Raw genomic sequence first — 19493 nt, forward strand, 5'->3', positions numbered from 1 at the left:
GCGTACCGCAAAAAAAAAAAAAAGAAGAGAGAGAATTTGCATTTCCCTCCCAGGTGATGCTTATGCTGCTAACCCCAGTAGCAGACCTTGAAAACTACTGAATTAAAATTTGGAAAACTCGCCCAGCTAAGGGGACCTGGTCAGGCTGCCTGCTCTGTGATCTGAACAGAGAAGGGGTTATTACAGAGATTTCTGAGGGCAGTGCCTAGATAATGTAACTAAGAACTCAAAAGAGAGTTGAAATCAGCTGACATAATGAGATGGAAGATAGAATGCATGGAATCAATTTAGCAATACTTTCAGCTAAGTTAAATTAATTTAACAATGTAAGACCATCACATATATCTAAGCTAATTTATATATAAGTTATTCCTGAAAATATTCTTACACTGCAAGGAAAGTTTATGCCCTTCAGCTGACTATGTATATGTCAAGGTAAATGGGGAAGGTAGAGAAAGGGCAGCTCAAGGAAAGGGGAAAACCCATTCATCCTAGAGAAAGGATTTAGGAGAAACCGTACCCACTATCCACACCTCACTCTTCCCACCCAACTAGTGCTACGTCCCAACTAACTAGCCTTAGGAGGTTTCCGAAACAGTAGCAACAGCTTCAGCAACCAGGTGTCATAGGGACATACTTCACCTTATTGTAATATTTCAATGGAAACTACCTAAAATTTAGACCTGATTTCAAATAGTGCTCAGCTAATTAGGTTTCTTACATTTTAAAACTTGAGTACGAAGTTTTTGCATATTTACATGTGTTCCTTCCAGCGATCATTTAGGACTTTGGGGAACATTGGCGTTTATTTTCGATACAGAATTTTATGGACTTAGGTGGATTTTCTCAATTTGCCAACAAAAAGGAATAAAGGTATTGCATTAAAATGAACTATGTCTAAAAAAGTTGATACATTTTGGTAAGCAAATGGTCAAATGCTCATATTTAATTTAATTTTTGTTAATTTGAAAATGCTTTTTAAAAAACTGCTTAGTGATCCTTTCAAGGGAAAGCTCAGCTCATGTATAAAAAGCCACATAAAAATGACTCCAGAGACCTTGGCTGCACATCCAGCGGTCAGACATTTCAATGCTTCGTTGCTCCCGTTCCTGCTACAGGTACATGTGACAGCGCTGCAGCGATGAGTGGAATTTTAAAGAGGAAGTTTGAAGAAGTTGACGGCTCCTCCCCCTGCTCCTCTGTGCGGGAATCAGATGATGAAGTTTCCAGCAGTGAAAGTGCTGACAGTGGGGACAGTGTCAATCCATCCACTTCTAATCATTTTCCCCGTGAGTATGGAAACTATACCTGAAACTGATTGTCTGCTTCTACAGTGAAAATAATTGTATCATCTTGGTCATTTTTTAACTTTTATTACTAGTTTGTTTTTGTTTTTACAGTTGAGCTAAAAACAAAACATGATTAAGTAAAAATGAAATATTTCTGAGGCATCAGTGGGCTCCTTTATTTAGAATGCTTTTGGGAGTGGATTATTTGATAGTGTTAACCAACTGATTCAATGGAAAAAATGACATTTTTTTATTATTACTTTTCAAAGGAAGCACCCTACTCCAACAGTAAATGGGGAAGGACAAGTCCAGGCACAAAAATATGTATCCTCCCATAGCTGAAATGATATTCTAGGAGGAAAAAAAAAAAGTGGGGAGGATGTATTTGGCAGTGGAAGTTCTAGGTTCAGTGGGAAAGAGCATAGCCAACCATGCGTTAAGAAGTGAAAAAGCAGCAAAACTCTCCCAAGTGTGCGCGTGCAGTTTATACCTCTTTTCCACTCATCCCTTTATTCGCTTATCCTTAAGAATAATGTTTAAAGCCCACAAAGAAAAAAAAGGTGTATGCTTTCTCTTTTTCCTTTGTCTGCCACACTGTAACATCACTCCTTCCTGTCAGACAAGGTGAGGTTTGAAGGACTGACAGGAAGATTTTGTAAGGAAATACAATCTACAGGCTAAAGGAAACTGACTATTAATAGCTAAATAATCTTGAATTTATATTTACAACAGGAAGATTTTAATATATTATGATATCATGATAGATAACTAGTCTTAGTTTTTTTATTTTTCAGTTAAGTAGCTGATTTTATTAATATGTGATTCCATAACATAAAATTTATTTTGGAAATGTGACAACAAAGAAAACCAAGAGAATTAACCATATTTTTAAGAGGTAATAAGGAACTCAGTAAAACTATTGAACACAAAACAAACATACAAAATCGAGAGCATTCCTTTAAGCAAGCAAAATTAATAGAAAATATAATGAAAGGGCAACTACACTTATTATAACAGGAAAAAATCATCAAATATTCAGGGACAAGGTTATTGTGTGATGTAGGTGATCTTCAAATACATTTACATATATCATTATGATGTGAAATGAGCTTGTGTTTTGATTCAAAAGAAGATATATGTTTACCTATTTGGCCTTAATATTAACAGTGATAATAACAACAACATCATCATCTGACAGGGTTCTGTGAAGATCAAAGAGCAAGTGAGATAATACATATGAAGGAACTTTATACAATGTCAAGTACTAAGCACATGTTATATTAAAAATTATTCTCATAGCTAACATTTACTGGGTACATGCTGTGATTCAGTAGTTTTATATACATTATTCCTATTCTTTATAGCAATCCTGGAAGTACCATTACTTTCAGTTTACGAAGGAAATGACTGAGGATCAAAGAGGCTAAACATCTTGCCCAAGATCACACAGGATTAAAGCCTAGACATACATATATACACACACACACACATATATATATGTCCATATATTTATGTGTTCCACCCCATAGCCTTCACCTTTTCCATTATCTCACTCTGCCCTTTAGTTATGTAATATTGGACATATCTTTAAAATGTGATTTATTGTGAGTTAGAAAAGAATACTGGAATTAATGAAGAGACAGGTTATGTTTCTGGTAAACATTTATAAAGGTAAATCTGTTAAAGCTTTCCACATTAATTTATGAATATAAAAGGATAATCTCAATAAAACCCTCAACTGGATTTTCTTAGAAGGTGATGGAATAATAAAAATCCATTTGGAAAAATAAGCTAATGAGGATAAAGGGATATTTTTTAAAAGAAGCCATAAATGTTGAAAAGCCACTCCAGATATCAAATAATAGTAGAAAATTACATAGTTTAACATTTTCGGTACCATGTTATATCTAGGAAAATAGAGAAAATCTCAACATAGTATAGATAAGAATTTTATATATATATATATATATATATATATATATATATATACACACACACACACATAAGTGTATATGAATAGGGCATTATAAAACAATGGGAAAAGGAGTATTTAATAAATGGTTTTGGTATTAGAGTTTGAAAAAGAAAAATTTAGATAACACATCTCACAACATTGCCAAAATACATTTCAGATGGATTAAGTAGACAAATATTTTTAAAAATCAAATCACAGGGGAAGTTTCATATTTGGTAGGATTGTTATCTGAGTGTTAAAGTAACATAAAAAAGTTACATTGCAAAATACTTAACATATTTATATAAAAATATTAAACATACCTGATCCCCAAAAATCCCAAAGTAAAATAATCTATATTTGAAAAAAATATTTGCAGTTAATATGGTAAAGCGTTACTGTCTGAATAGCGAATAAAAAAACACATAAATTTTTATATAAATTAAGATACACACCCCCAAACATAATCTACATGATAGGAAATATGATTAGCAAATATTTTGAAGCATTTAACACCAGTAGTAATAACAACACAGATTAAAATAATACTAATGAGATTTCATTAGTATGAAATCATGGAAATTTCATCTCCTTGAAATTAGTGTTCCTCCCTTCAACAGAAAATACTAATACCTAAGTGCTGGTGAAGGTCACAGTACAAATTTTGCATACATCCATATTGCTTTTGATGGCAATGAAATTTATAAAAGTGTCTGTTTAGCACTTTGGAAATATAAGAGCCATAATGCTATTCATATCTATAAGTCTGTACTTCAGAGAATTTATCTGAAGGGGGAAACATCAAAAACATGGGGAAAAGTGCATAACTGAAAATGTTGGTTCTTGAGGGAAATAACAAAAAATGGGAACTGGGGCAGGGAAGAGGAAGGTAACATGTCTAAGAGTGGGGAAATGATGCATTAAGTTATGGTAGCTTATACAATTAATTAATTTACATGATAGGTATGAAGACAGGAGATAATGTTAAGAAAAGCAGAACACAAAATTTTACCTACACTGTCAGGGAAAGTCTCTGTATCATAATGACAAAGAATGGTAAGGTGCTTTAAAAACTGAAAACGATTTGATTTGTTGAAGTATTAGAATGATAGATTAATTTTCATATTTATTAATTTTTATTTCAGTTAATATTTATACATCCCGCAACAAAGAAATTTTAAATTTAAACTAAAATGATAACTGTAGTTCTGATTGTGTTTATGTAAGCAAGTGGCATGATCAGCTAAATCATGCAATACTTCAGCTAACTAGTAAAGGGTTTTTGTGAGTTATGTCCAACAGATGTTATTTTTCCTGTTGAAGAAAATAGAAATATTTTGTGATGCCCAAGAATTATTGAAATTTTCAACTCATCATTTATTATCAGTGGTAGTTGGCAATGGTTAGTTTATGAAATTGCTGATTTAACTTTGTATTAAATGAAATCTGGCGGAGATTTTTCATGATTTTTAAAGATAATTAAATGATCGATTTAATAAAAAGTGCCTTTTTGATTTAATAGTCTGTTTAGTTCACCATATTCACATTATGGAGAAGGAAAAAAAGAAAAAGTGAGAGAAAAAAACCCCAAAAATCAAAAAACAAAAATTCTCCCTCAAATATTTGCTGTATAAAAGATCTGAACATGTTAACCAATGTAAAAGAAATAGTTTAAAAGATTTCTTGTTTCTAGAAATGTATTTCAGATTATTTGCTAGCCCCAAATTGATGCACAAATTTTTATAAAATGTTTTATTTTTTCAGCTAAAGTACAGTGATCTTATCTGCATATGAATCTATGAACATACAGTTTTAGAAATATTGTTATTGATGAATCTTATTTCTTTAATATATTTTTCTACTTTCAAGAAAAAAAGTAGTTACCTTAGAGTAAAAAAGGATTTTTGATGACTATCAAATTTGTATAGTATTAGGAAACCAAATTTAGCTTCACACTGAGATCTTTTAAGATACAGTTATTTAAATCTCACTCATCATGAGCTCATCTTTCAAGTTTAAAATGTCAGATGCACTCAGTGCTTTATAAGCATTAACATATTGTATAACATAACATTTTGTTATCATTGCAAATATAGGAATTGATAAAACTGTGTGGTACAAGTCAGCAGCTATGGTAGTAGAAAATTCCATCTATCCTAAGCTTTCTATAAGCTATTCAACTTGTAGCACATCACATGATAGTAAAAGCTTCAAAATATAAATCAGTACAGGCATATGGCTTTTACCTTGGACTTTTGAGTTTTGCTAGGCAACTAGCATACTTACCAGCAATGAACCAAGGTCATATCTTATACTTCCCTTGAGATAGAAGTAGCTGGATTCTGTATTGCTGTGGAACACTTTGTTTCATCAAATCCCTGTGGCTCTATAGCCAATCAGCCTGTACTTGAGGCTGTCAAAAGGAGGCTGTCAAAAGGAGAGCTACAGAGAAGCTGGAATGATTTTTTTTTTCTGCCCTCTCAAGGTTCCTGGCGCTTCACACGAGTAATGAGAAGCTGTATGATGAAAGGAACACATTTTTCCTGAAACAGAGTGTTTCTACAGATAAATATATAGTATTTAGGAAGTGGAAATATCAAAAGGCAAAATGATAGGTATTCTAAATTGCACACGAAAACAGGTAGTGTATGTCTTATATAGGGATAAGAGTTTCTAATTTACACTTTCACATTCTTGGGTTCATTTGATATCCTAAAGTTGTTGTGTGATTAGGAGCCATTATTGTACCCATTTTATAAAAGTAGAAATTAACATTCAGAGATATATTAATTTATCCAATGGCTGAGATTTTAATCTGTTTTCCTCCCTCCTTCCTTCCTTTCTTTCTTACTTCCCTCTCTTTTCTCTCTGAATAAACAGGCATAAATACGCTGCCATGTACACCCAAGTCACAGTCTTCCTCCAATGTCATTTCCCTCACAATGACTGCACATTTCATAGTGGGATTAGAGACAAAAAATCAAAAGAAATCAGATCTTGACATGAAACTTTGTAGTGGAAGTATGACCGAAACATATCTATTCTCTTTACAGAGCAGTTAAAATGCATTGAAAATCTAGATTCAGTTTTGACAAATATAGTGTATCTTATGTTACAGTCTCTGTGGTAGGTGCTTTCAGACATGTCAAAATGATAGACTACAAGTAATAAGTACAACTCAGAGATACAGTGACAGATCATGTCTACTCAGCATTGTGGTATTAATTTGAGAACTTACTATAGCAAAGACAAACATAGCAATCTATCCCTAGATCAGTGATTTTTCAAACAATGGAGGAGTGTTAAGGCAGAAACTGAACATAGAAATTTTAGGGAAGTCTTTGAGCAGGACTTAGGACCACATGACCCTCAAAAGCTCCTTACTACCCTGTAATAATATGGTTCTAAGAACAAGGATCAAAATAGCATCTTAAGTTAGAGCAGACACCAAGTGGGAAAAGATAAGCAGCGTAGGTCAAGGCACCTCTGATGAGCTATTAAATTAAGACATCTCCAGACTCTGACTCTGCAGCTCCCTATGTTGGAAAAGAACCAAATAGCCTGGCCTTGTGAGATCAGACCTGGAACCAGTTGCAGATCTATTATACTAGGTCATGTCCCTATCTGAACACCAGACATGGACCAGTTGAGTCATTAAGTATTAAGTTTAGTTTAGTGGAAATGTGGGAGTTTAAGTAGTTGGCACAATTACGAGTGGAGGAAATAGATACGAGTTAGTGGTCCATTTGGAAAATACTCACTTGAATGTACTATAAAAGCCGTTGGCTGATACAGTGGAATTATTTTCAGATCATTTCATCTGAGAGATCTGAGAGATCCAGTATGATAAATCAGAAATAGTCAACCATTGCTGCCTCCTCTGACCTCACTTAGACCATCCTTCAGGTTGAAGTGTCTTCTACTCTGCCTCTCAATCTCTAACTATAAAGTTATGTACCTGCTACAAGGCTCATATCAAATATTTCTTTCTCCATGAACACTTTACCACGTCTCTCATGATACTCATCCTCTTTGCCTGAATCTCCTGGTATTTCACCAACATTCAAAAGCTTTGGCAATGGTTTTCTAACTTCTTTCCATCTCAGTTTTGCCCACCAAGCCATGATGTCAGTAGCCATGTGATGGCTCATTGAACCATTAGCCTCATGTTTCCTTGACCACCTCTATTCTGGAGTCTTCCATTCCATTCACGTCCTTTACCTCCACTCCATATAGCTGCTTACGTCCACCGCTTCACCCAGGATAGTTCTATAAACTAGTACAGCTCTATCACCGAAATATCAAATTTCAGTGTTCCAAACTCAGACCATAACCTGTTTTCCTTCCACTTCCTTTCTTCCCCTACCCATTTTGTTTTACCTCATCCTGTTTTCCCCCAACATAACACCCACGTCTTGTCTTTACATATCTTTCCACTCCACCCTTTACATTCGCTCCATTATTTCAGCTTCTTTTTTTTTTTTTTGGAGTCTTGGACTCAACCATTTTCCTCCCATATCCTTCACTCCATATTTCCTTTTTATTCAAAACATCCGAACACTTTAAGGAAGTTTTGGAGAAAATGACGAAACTGTATGTTTTCAAACTCAGCTGCCTGTTACTGCCACAAAACATCCTCCTGAGGTGCCCACGGTTGTTTTCTTTTCTATCTCAAAGAGCAGAGTGTTCATCAGACTCATCAAGTCCCTCCACCTCCTACCTCATATTCAACAGATCACCTTGCCTTCACTGTGAATGCTACCTTCCTATTTGTCCTTATCTGCATGTCCTTACATTCTACCTTTAAGCAGAGCCGTCAAAATGAGTTTTAAAGGAATGAGTGTAAGCTCATCAAAGGCAGGAACTCAGTCTTTGTATGCCTAGTATCTAGTAGGCACTTAATAAATATTGGATAACAGATTGAACTGAAGAGTCAGGTTTATATATATGTATACAAGGTACGTGTGTGTGTGTGTGTGTGTGTGTATATATATATATATACACACACTGTTGAGTGAAATACACAAGTTGCAAATAAGACAGTACTTACATAATTAAAACACACAGACAACACTCTATTTTATGGAGGTAAAAATATACATAGGAAGGGCTGATACACAACAATGTGGGGATTGGTTCCTCTAGAGAGAAAGGATATAAGAAGGGGTGGTGGCTGCTTTAGCTGTACTTTCTCACTTTCACTTATATTTTAAAAGGAGCAATCTAAAATAAGTATGCAAAATATTAACACTATACACTGTTACAGTGTATATACAGTAAATCCCACATAACATTTTTGCCTCTTCTATGGTGTTAATATAGAACATTGTTTCTTTATTTATCAGTAGAGTAGCTGCTTGTGTGTGGGAGCTATTGTAAAAGAAAAATATTTAGGTTTGCTATGATTTTGCTTTCCCTAGTGCATCAGGTGAATTTGTGAGAATGAGACTCTACTGCAAATTCCTTCAATTTGTTGTAACTGAAAAAGCCACAACCAAGGAGTCAGAAGATTCTCAATCTAGTTTTAGTTCAGTTACAAGTAGCTCTGACCGTGATTATATAATGTTTTTTCATTTGAAAAATGTGAAAATAGATTGATTTTAAGGTATTTTAAATTGCATAAGATTCAGATAATCCTTTTTCCCTCCAAATATAATATGCCTCTGGTAGTCTTTTTTGCTTGAGTTATTTATAGCATTGTATTTGAGGACATCTTTGTGTTTTCAGTGTTTATGCTTGTGTACTATTAGTGTACCTATATACAAGTCCAATAGAATATTCCATCTGGTGCTTTTAGTTTGTAGGTTCCACCCCCCAAAAAGAAGACAATCATGTGGGTTATTTTAATTGATGACATTTTGGGCTGTCTTGATTAAACAGATAATGCACTCAAAGAATAGTACATTAGAACTGTAAAAAAGACAGTTTCATAAGGACTGAGTAAAATTAAGTAATGATGGTTGGAATAAGGAGTTGTGTATGTTGTTCTGTTGACAGTGAAATGTTGGAGAATAAATAGAATATTCATATACTTACAATTTTAAAAATTATCTTCAAAGCTGTCTTTATCTGAGATGTATAAGTGAACACTCCAGAACATCTCATTACCGCAAAGGAATATTCTAACTAAAAATTTCTAAAGAAAGCTGCAAAAGAATGATGCATTGGAAGGAATGATTTATCTGGAATATGTTTAAAATGCATAGTCATTTGAAGCCATGGAATGTTATTTATAAAACTAAATATCTACATTTGTCTCATTTATGTGCTAATTGTGTTTTAATATTGATAGGGTCAACCCTACTTGTCCACAGAATGTACAGGCATTTAGGCAGTATACTTTAAGAGGCTTTTCTGTCCTAAAATATCTTCTACCACATAATTGGAATTCCCACCATTAATGTAATCGCTTTGGGATGACTCCTTTGGAATGTCTATTGAAAACCACAGGGCTTCCCTGGTGGCGCAGTGGTTGGGAGTCCGCCTGCCAATGCAGGGGACACGGGTTCGTGCCCCGGTCCGGGAAGATCCCACGTGCCACAGAGCGTCTGGGCCCGTGAGCCATGGGCGCGGAGCCTGTGCTCTGCAACGGGAGAGGCCATGGCAGTGAGAGGCCCGCGTACCGCAAAAAAAAAAAAAAAAAAAAAAAAAATTCCACATATAGGTGGCCTATGTAGTCTATCTAGTAGTTAAAAATGTAATGTCTATACTCAAATTGCTTATATTCTCATCAAAGATTGTCTACTCAGGGGCAAGTAAGGTAGTATCTCTGATGTTTAGTTTCCTCATCTATAAATACCAATAAAAAATAGTATCTACATTATAAGTTTAACGGTGGCTTAAATGGGCGATATAGGCAAAATGCTTTACATTGTACTTGATATTTAGTAAGTGCCCAAGAAGTGTTAGCTATGATGATGATAATGGTTCCAATGAGGGACAACACAAATTTTATTAACAGTTATTTTGGAAAACTACCTATGCAGAGAATAACTCTCCAGAGGAAAGGAGACATATGATAGCTGTGGTTTTGGTAGGCTGGGAGAGAAGTCTGGAAAAGATATAGATTAGAGATGCAAATCCAAATATCTTCAGAACCAGGCAAGTCATAGAACTGTGAGAAAGCATCCAGGTGTATGACGTGAAGGTATGGCAGATCTAGAGTATACCTCCCTAAAAGGAATTAGACTTAATGGTAACAATAATAACAATAAACCTGTCTAATCCAATGAAATTCTTCTTGAGGTTGTATTCAGTTTACTAACTACCTGTTTGCTACTCCTGGCCTAGGCATTGGAACATTATTCAGAGGATATCATGAGATTCAACACAACAGCTATGGAAGTAAGAATTTCCAAAGTATATTCTCCACTCTTGCTGGCATTAGTCCTAAAAAGTCATAAGGGTTCAGAATAATAGTCATAGCAGTACTAGCTGCCATTTATTGAACTTTCATTAAACGCTCAGTGCGAGGGACTGCACTTACATTTTATGTATGCTATCTTAATTAGCATAACCTATGAAGCATCTGATGCTGATTTTAAGTAGCTGCCCAGAATCACAAAGCTAATATGTAGTGGGGCCAGCTTTTAGTCTTTATGTCAGTGTGACTCTGGAACCTGTACTTCTGTATTATTATATCATATTGTTTCCCATAATTATTGTTGAAAACAGCATTAACAGTCTTTCTCATTCGAGCATCACTTCTCAGACTTCTGAAAACATCTCCTAACTGTTTAGGAAATATAGTATAATCTACTGTTAATTAATAAAATAGCACATAGATTCCATTTCAAATGAGAGACACTCAATAAATATTACATGGGTTGGGTTCAAAGTAAATAAGCTGTATTGGCTGACTAACTCTTTCCTTTGTGTTTAAATTGCAGGGCAGATAGTCAGAATTTTGTCCTCTCAGGTTTTTCTGAAGCTGAAGCACTTAGTCTTTTTCTGAATGACATTTTCTTTTTAGAGTAAAAGGAACAGGGAAGAAGAGTTGCTGACGTCGTTATGACTGAGGGTGTAAGGCTGGGCATTGTGGCACCTCCCAGCCAGGCCCACTTCCCCGCAGGAAGTGCTTCAGAGCTGCAGAGAAGAGGGTGTCTTGTCAGCTGCCTCCCCTTTGATTGACCACATCAGGCTTTAAAAATATCTATGATCTCATTAGCATCAGCCATTTGCAGAGCTCTCTTGTAGACCATCTTAATGGAAACGTGAGAGCTTTTATGAGTGCACTCTAGGATAGGATTTACGGGAAATAGTCACAGCAGGTGTTTGATGTCTTTTGGACTTATTCTCCTGAATTCTAGATACCATCAGAACATCAAGAGAGTGTGACTTTTGTGTAAATACCAGGACAGAGAAATAAGTGTTGGCACAGGTATTTCTGGAAAATTTTCTATAACATTTATCAAGGACAATTTACTAGAAGAAATGGATAGTAACTTGAGGCTTAAAAGTCAGAGAGGGAAGGAAGGAGGGGAGAGGAAGGGAGGGAGAAAGAAGATAATGCAGTCGATTGCACTGAAAATGTATACTTATACACTCAGAATATGGGATTAGGAAAGGAAAAGGGTAGTAAGCAGGAAAAGCATCATAGGGTAGAGGCGTGTGCTTGGCTCAGGCCCGAAGCACAGACAGCAAACAAGTAATAAATAAGAATGTGTATTAAAAAACCAATTGCTACTGTTCCAGTTAGCATCTCTTAAAGTTTCCAGTTAAGAGGCAGAGTCCATTGCAACCTGGCAAGAAGGGTGGGTTTCCTTTCAAATGGTAAAAGAAATGCGAGATTTAAAAAAATGATGTTTACTGCTATACTTTACGTGCATTTATACAGTTAATGCCTATTACTTTTAATCCTAATTTTTCACATGAAGGAACTGGAACTCAGAGAAGGTTAGTGACTTTTTTCAGGGTCCTGTTTTTTTCTTTTTTTTTTTTCTTTTTTTTTTTTTGCGGCACGCGGGCCTCTCACTGTTGTGGCCTCTCCCGTTGCGGAGCACAGGCTCCGGACGCGCAGGCTCAGTGGCCATGGCTCACGGGCCCAGCCGCTCCACGGCATGTGGGATCTTCGGGGACCGGGGCACGAACCCGTGTCCCCTGCATCGGCAGGCGGACTCTCAACCACTGTGCCACCAGGGAAGCCCTCAGGGTCCTGTTTTTAATAAGTGGCAGAACCACATTCAAACCCTGGCCAGCTTCATTCCAGTGCCTCCACTCTTAACCATGCACCTTTCCCTTTCTATGGAAGCCTCAAAGGACCTGCTCAATGAATCTTTTTCTTCTCTGATTTGCTTCTTAATCTAGGCTTGAATTTAACCCTTGCAGAAATCTATGTGGGTGTGATTTAATTTTCTAAGTATAAAATAAAATCATTAATTCAAGAAAGTCTTCATTGTACAGCTTTTATTAGTATTGCCTAAAAAGTAAAAACATTTATAATTTATCATATATGCCCTTGCTTTTAATAAAGACTACCTTTATATTGTCTGTGTAATACTTAAAAAACCACAAGATGCTTGCCAAAATATTAAATACAAATTTGCCACATGCAAAGATTTTTTAAATATTATTTTTGTGGTTATTCTTGGTAATCATTTAGTTCTCCAGTTTTCAAATTTGTGTTTTGTATAGAGTAGCAAAATCAATTACCTTAGAATTCTTGAATAATAGAACTATGCATGTGTAAAGGAGTATATGTCAGAGTATTATATAAGCTGCATTCATTTGTCCAAAGTTTTGAGGACATATGGGTGAAAATATTGCTTGTAATGGTAACCAAATTTTCAGAAACGGAGACCTGATTGAAATAAAGAGGAATTTATTTGGGGTTTGTTAAGACTGCAGCCTGGGAGACAACAGATTTAAGAAGCACTTGAATTGTGTTTGCTAGGACTACAAAATGGGGAAGGCTTACAATGGCAAAAAAACTACAAGGTTCCATAAGTTGTTTGTCAGTAATTAGGACTGGAGCTGGCAAGAACTAAGGGTGCTTGTTAAGCAAGGATTTGTTTGGGGTCTGAAATGATTACATAGTTGCAAAGGTGGAGGTGGGACTTTGAAACTACAAGGTTGCAGCTAGCAGCTGCTAGCAGATATTGTTTTGAAAATGGCTGGTGGTGTCCTTCAGTTTGATACAGTTTAGAGAAAATTCAAGTTCTCAGTGATGCAGGAATGGGTCTGAAACCACATCTACAATGGTAACCCGGCTCCATTTTGGATGCCTGAATCATAGTTACTCCATTTTGATTTTTAAATAATCTTAAAAATGTCACCATAATCAAAACAGTGAAATTCTAACAATGCTGTTTTACACTGTTTTGATGGTTATCATAAGAGCTGTTTTGCTTTTGCTTGTATGTTTATTTTGTACTTTGAGTTATTCCCATAAATATTATATTGAAATAAAATTATATTTACTTGCCAGCCATGGTGGAGTTATTTACTCCACAGAAATTGGCAAATACCACACATCAGGGCTATGCATTTATTGTTTTGTAGATTGTGCAATGGAAAAGCGATGGAAAAAATGTGAAAAATGCAAATTAAAATTATATCATTTCTGTACCTTTTACATTGTGAATAGCACAAAAACGTGAATATTCTTCTAGTCATCAAAAATTATTATTCTACTTAGGAGAGAAGTCATTCATGTCATTGATGAATGAGTGAAGTTTCAACATGTTTTTGATACTTCATTTTCCTTTTTACCCATTTACTTAAATGAAAATATGAATCAGTATTCATATCTAACTACACTCATCTATCAATTGCAACCAGAAGTTGGTGATAGATACAAAAATTAGGCAAAAGTCAATTAATAATTGATTCTGTGAGAATCAATTGATTAAATAGAATTACAATAAAGAATATTTATATTTTATTATTTGTAAATCATGGGCTATGCATTCTTTATATAAATAAATGTATTTTTATGGAGAGCCAGTTGTTAACTACTTGGTTAGCTCTATGATTATTGTTAAACCCAGCAGTTTTTTGTGCATTTAAAAATTATTTTGCACTTTTCCTTTATCCTTTTGAATGCCCTGAGTATAAAATTTTAGTGTTTCTTAAGTGAGAAAATGGTATTTTGTTAATTTTCATAAATATTGACTCATTACAAATTCTTAAAACTGTAAGAAATAGAGGGGAAAGCCACTCATTACACTAAAATGAAAAAATAATTTGGGCAATAATTTATAGATATTTAAATATTAAAAAAAAGAATCCGGCTTTTCTCTTATGTTTCTCAACCATTTCAGGTCTTTTTATGCTGTAAGCTTTTGTCTGATTTGTGGTCAGTTAGCTCAGTTAGAATTTGAGTGTGAATATCAGGCACAATTCCAGACTGACAACTGCATCAGCTTCCTTCTCCTCCGCTGACACAGGCTACCCCTAATTCTGATCATATAGCTACACTGTCTATTCTCCAATTCTACAGAAATGGGCTAGAGGACAAATAAACGAAAATGTTCCACAGCAACAGAAAAACCAGAGTTCAAAGTGTGTGGTGCTCAATGATCTTTGTACACAGATCATAGTCACATATGATATACCAACAAAAATGTTCCATCTGTGAGTTTTCAGCACAGTTGTGATAGGTCATTTGCTATGCTATCTTTAAGCAGATGCTTGAAAAACTAAGAGTGTCTTTTTCCCCCTCTTGGAAATTGAAGTGTGTTATCTTATTAACATAGCTCTCATTGTCATCAGTGTTAGCGAATATTTACTAACAACACCCAAACAGTTCTTTCATTTAATTGGACTCTGAAATTCACAAAGTTAGGCACCTTTGTTATTTAGGGGCAATAGCAGCAGAAAGACAGTATGAACCAAGAACTAAACAAATTGACATTTACACAGATTACACCATTTCATATAATTGTGAAGCCAGCATCAGGACATGTTTGCTATCCATTCACCTCTTTGCCCTGTGTACAGCCCATGCAGAGAAAATTATATATGTGGAAGGATTATGGAGTGCTAGAAATAATAGCCTTCACAGGGATGGGAAATGCTCTGAGGTTAATTATAAAAGGTTTATTAGGAGACCCAAATTTTGAGTTGGGCTTAAAGAATGATTTGGTAATGTATTAGAGGTGGAAAAAGAAGTATACAGTGGGATTATGGTGTATTATCCTTATGAATGTTGTTATTTATGTGGTATGAGTTTGGGAGGCTGTTCAAAAGTGCCGTAATATGTTAGGAACACATTCCTTTTCATTTAGACCCACCCTTCACATTCTTTCTTTGGGGATGGTTAATATCAGGGCTTTAAAGCCATAAAGCTGTCAATCACAGCCAGCATAGTGAGTGACTTGGTTTCTAAGAGAAGGTTTGTGGGGCCCCAGTAGTGTTCTACATATATGAATTAAAGAAGAGCTCCAATGAAATCAAGCAAAAGAGCAACAAAAAGAGAACTAGAGCCGAAGCTCTAGTTTATATAATTTTATATTTATTATATATTTTTATTATAATATATTATATAAATATTATATATTTATATATATTTATTATATAATTATATATATATATATCTAGTTTATATAATATATAATTTATAATTTTACCTAAAATTATTCCTAAAAGAATGCAGAGTAGATGAGGGATTGTAGGAAAATCCCCTCTTCTGTGTCCTAATTTTCCACTTACTGAGTTGTGAAGTGAAAAATTACGAGGTATTTTTTTTCTACTTACCTAAACTCCTTTCAAGTCAGATTCACACAATCTGAAGATTACAACTGACCCTTTTTGCTACCACAAAATATTTCATTACATTAGGAGTGAGCCTAGGGAGTAAAGAGTGCTTCTTGGTGAGTTAGTTGGTTGGGGCCACATGTGATTTTCCCCCTATAGTGTACCTCATAGCTGCTGGCAAAATCAAGTAAGTGTCAAAAACAATGAGAGAACTTATCTTTCTAAAGCCATATGATCGGGCTTCCCTGGTGGTGCTGTGTTTGAGAGTCCGCCTGCTGATGCCGGGGACACGGGTTCGTGTCCTGGTCTGGGAAGATCCCACGCGCCGCGGAGCGGCTAGGCCCGTGAGCCATGGCTGCTGAGCCTGCGCATCCGGAGCCTGTGCTCTGCGACAGGAGAGGCCACAACGGTGAGAGGCCCGCGTACTGCAAAACAAAACAAAAAAACCCTCATATGATCATCTCAATAGATGCAGAAAAAGCTTTTGACAAAATTCAACACCGATTTATGATAAAAACTCTCCAGAAAGTAGGCATAGAGGGAACCTACCTCAACATAATAAAGGCCATATATGACAAACCCACAGCAAACATCATTCTCAATGGTGAAAAACTGAAAGCATTTCCTCTAAGATCAGGCACAAGACAAGGATGTCCACTCTCACTGCTATTATTCAATATAGTTTTGGAAGTCCTAGCCATGGCAGTTAGAGAAGAAAAAGAAATAAAAGGGATCTAAATTGGAAAAGAAGTAAAACTGTCACTGTTTGCAGATGACATGATACTATACATAGAAAATCCTAAAGATGCCACCAGAAAACTACTAGAGTTAATCAATGAATTTGGTAAAGTTTCAGGATACTAGATTAATGCACAGAAATCTCTTGCATTCCTATACACTAACAACGAAAGATCAGAAAGAGAAACTAAGGAAACAATCCCATTTACCATTGCAACAAAAAGAATAAAATACCTAGGAATAAACCTACCTAAGGAGGCAAAAGACCTGTACTGAGAAAACTATAAGATACTGATGAAAGAAATCAAAGATGACACAACAGATGGAGAGATATACCATGTTCTTGGATTGGAAGAATCAATATTTTGAAAATGACTATACTACCCAAAGTAATCTACAGATTCAGTGCAATCCCTATCAAATTACCATGGCATTTTTCACAGAATTAGAAGAAGAAAAATGTTTTAATTTGTATGGAAACACAAAAGACCCTGAATAGCCAAAGCATTCTTGAGACAGAAAAATAGAGCTGGAGGAATCAGGCTCCCTGACTTCAGACTATACTACAAAGCTGCAGTAGTCAAGACAGTATGGTACTGGCACAAAAACGGAAATATAGTTCAATGGAACAAGATAAAAGCCCAGAGATAAACCCACACACATATGGTCACCTAATCTATGACAAAGGAGGCAAGAATATACAATGGAGAAAAGACAGTCTCTTCAATAAGTGGTGCTGGGAAAACTGAACAGCTACATGTAAAAGAATGAAATTAGAACACTCCCTAACTCCATACATGAAAATAAACTCAAAGTGGAGTAAAGACCTAAATTTAAGACTGGACAGTATAAAACTCTTAGAGGAAAACATAGGAAGAACACTCTTTGACATAAATCACAGCAAGATCTTTTTTTTTTTTTTTTTTTTAGCAAGATCTTTTTTGACCCACCTCCCAGAGTAATGAAAATAAAAAGAAAAATAAACAAATGGGACCTAATTAAACTTAAAAGCTTTTGCACAGCAAAGGAAACCATAGACAAGATGAAAAGACAACCCTCAGAATGGGAGAAAATATTTGCAAACAAAGCAACTGACAAGGGATTAATCTCTAAAATATATAAACAGATCATGCAGCTCAATATCAAATAAACAACCCAATCGAAAAATTGACAGAATACCTAAATAGACATTTCTCCAAGGAAGACATACAGATGGCCAAGAGGCCCATGAAAAGATGCTCAACACCACTAATTATTAGAGAAATGCAAATCAAAACTACAATGAGGTATCACCTCACACCAGTCAGAAGGGCCATCATCCAAAAATCTACAAACAGTAAATGCTGGAGAAGGTGTGGAAAAAAGGGAACCCTCTTGCCCTGTTGGTGGGAATGCAAATTGATATAGCCACTCTGGAGAACAGTATGGAGTTTCCTTAAAAAACTAAAAATAGAACTACAATATGACCCAGCAATCCCACTACTGGGCATATACCCTGAGAAAACCATAATTCAAAAAGACTCATGCACCCCAGTGTTCACTGCAGCACTATTTACAAAAGCCAGGATATGGAAGCAACCTAAATGCCCATCAACAGAGGAATGGATAAAGAAGATGTGGTACATATACACAGCGGAATATTACTCAGCCATTAAAAGGAACGAAATTGGGTCATTTGTAGAGACACAGATGGGCCTAGAGACTCTCATACAGAGTGAAGTAAGTCATAAAGAGAAAAACAAATATCATATATTAATGCATATATGTGAAATCTAGAAAAATGGTGCAGATGAACCTTTCTCTATTCCTGCTTTCTTGCAAAGCAGAAACAGAGACACAGATGTAGAGAACAAACATATGGACACCAAGGGGGAGAAGGGGGCGTGAGATGAATTGGGAGATTGAGATTGACATGTATACACTGCTATGTATGGAATAGATAACTAGTGAGAGCCTGCTGTATAGCACGGGAACTCTACTCAATACTCTGTGGTGACCTAGATGGAATCCAGAAGGGAGAGGATATGTGTATACATATGGCTGATTCACTTTGCTGTACAGTAGAAAGTAGCACAACACTGTGAAGCAACTCTACCCCAATAAGTTTTTTTACAAATCAGTTATAAAGTTCTGTACACACAATGTAAAGCATTATCAAAAAGAGGAGAGTTGGAGGCTCAGAAATGCTTGCCTTGTATCCTAGAGTTTATTCACTGGCAAATATGCTGGTGTAGGTAATTTTGACCTGTGCTGTTTCTCTACTCGCTCAGTCTGATGAAGTTACTGAATTGCTTATACAACCACCTAAGTCAGAAGGACTTAGAAGTTCCAAGGAAAAAGAATTTAAAGAATTCTTTTAAACTTACTAGTGAAGTCATTCATTTGATTATTAATAAGACTAAACTTACTACTCTGGTTGGAGGAGTAGATGCTTAGTAAGAGCAAGGCTTGGAAATCAAAGAAAAATTCTCAGATGAAGGGCATGTATCTGAAGTGGGCACCCACAGGAAATGCAACCTTTTTTCTTCTCTTGTTTTTAGAGATTTTATATATCATCTAAGCAAAAATATTTAATTGCAAAATTTTTAAAAAGTAGAATTAAAGCAGCTTTGTATTTAATTAATAATTACTTGATACATCATTTTCTATAAATGTTATTGGATAAAGCATATAAGCACTTTAAATTTTTAGTTTTTCTTTTTGATCAATTTGATCCAGCCAGAGCTTATAACCTTCTAAAAATTATCTAAGGTATCTGGTCATCTACTGTTCAAAAAAAGAATGAAACCTTGTAAAGTTAATAAATATTTTTAATT

General features: G+C 35.3%; 1 protein-coding gene across 1 annotated transcript in view; it reads left to right on the top strand.

Moving 5' to 3' along the window:
* The window catches only part of CSRNP3 (cysteine and serine rich nuclear protein 3), a gene marked incomplete at both ends in the record, with an annotated part of 167640 nt that overhangs the window by 97252 nt on the left and 50895 nt on the right, over positions 1-19493 (top strand). Inside the window, one exon of the mRNA XM_082841514.1 lies at positions 1119-1289. Within this exon, the coding sequence (XP_082697640.1) occupies positions 1119-1289 (171 nt within the window). The remainder of the gene's footprint in view (positions 1-1118; positions 1290-19493) is intronic.

The sequence above is a fragment of the Leucopleurus acutus genome (genome assembly GCF_964270905.1).
Source record: "Leucopleurus acutus genome assembly, chromosome: 6".
NCBI lineage: Eukaryota > Metazoa > Chordata > Mammalia > Artiodactyla > Delphinidae > Leucopleurus > Leucopleurus acutus.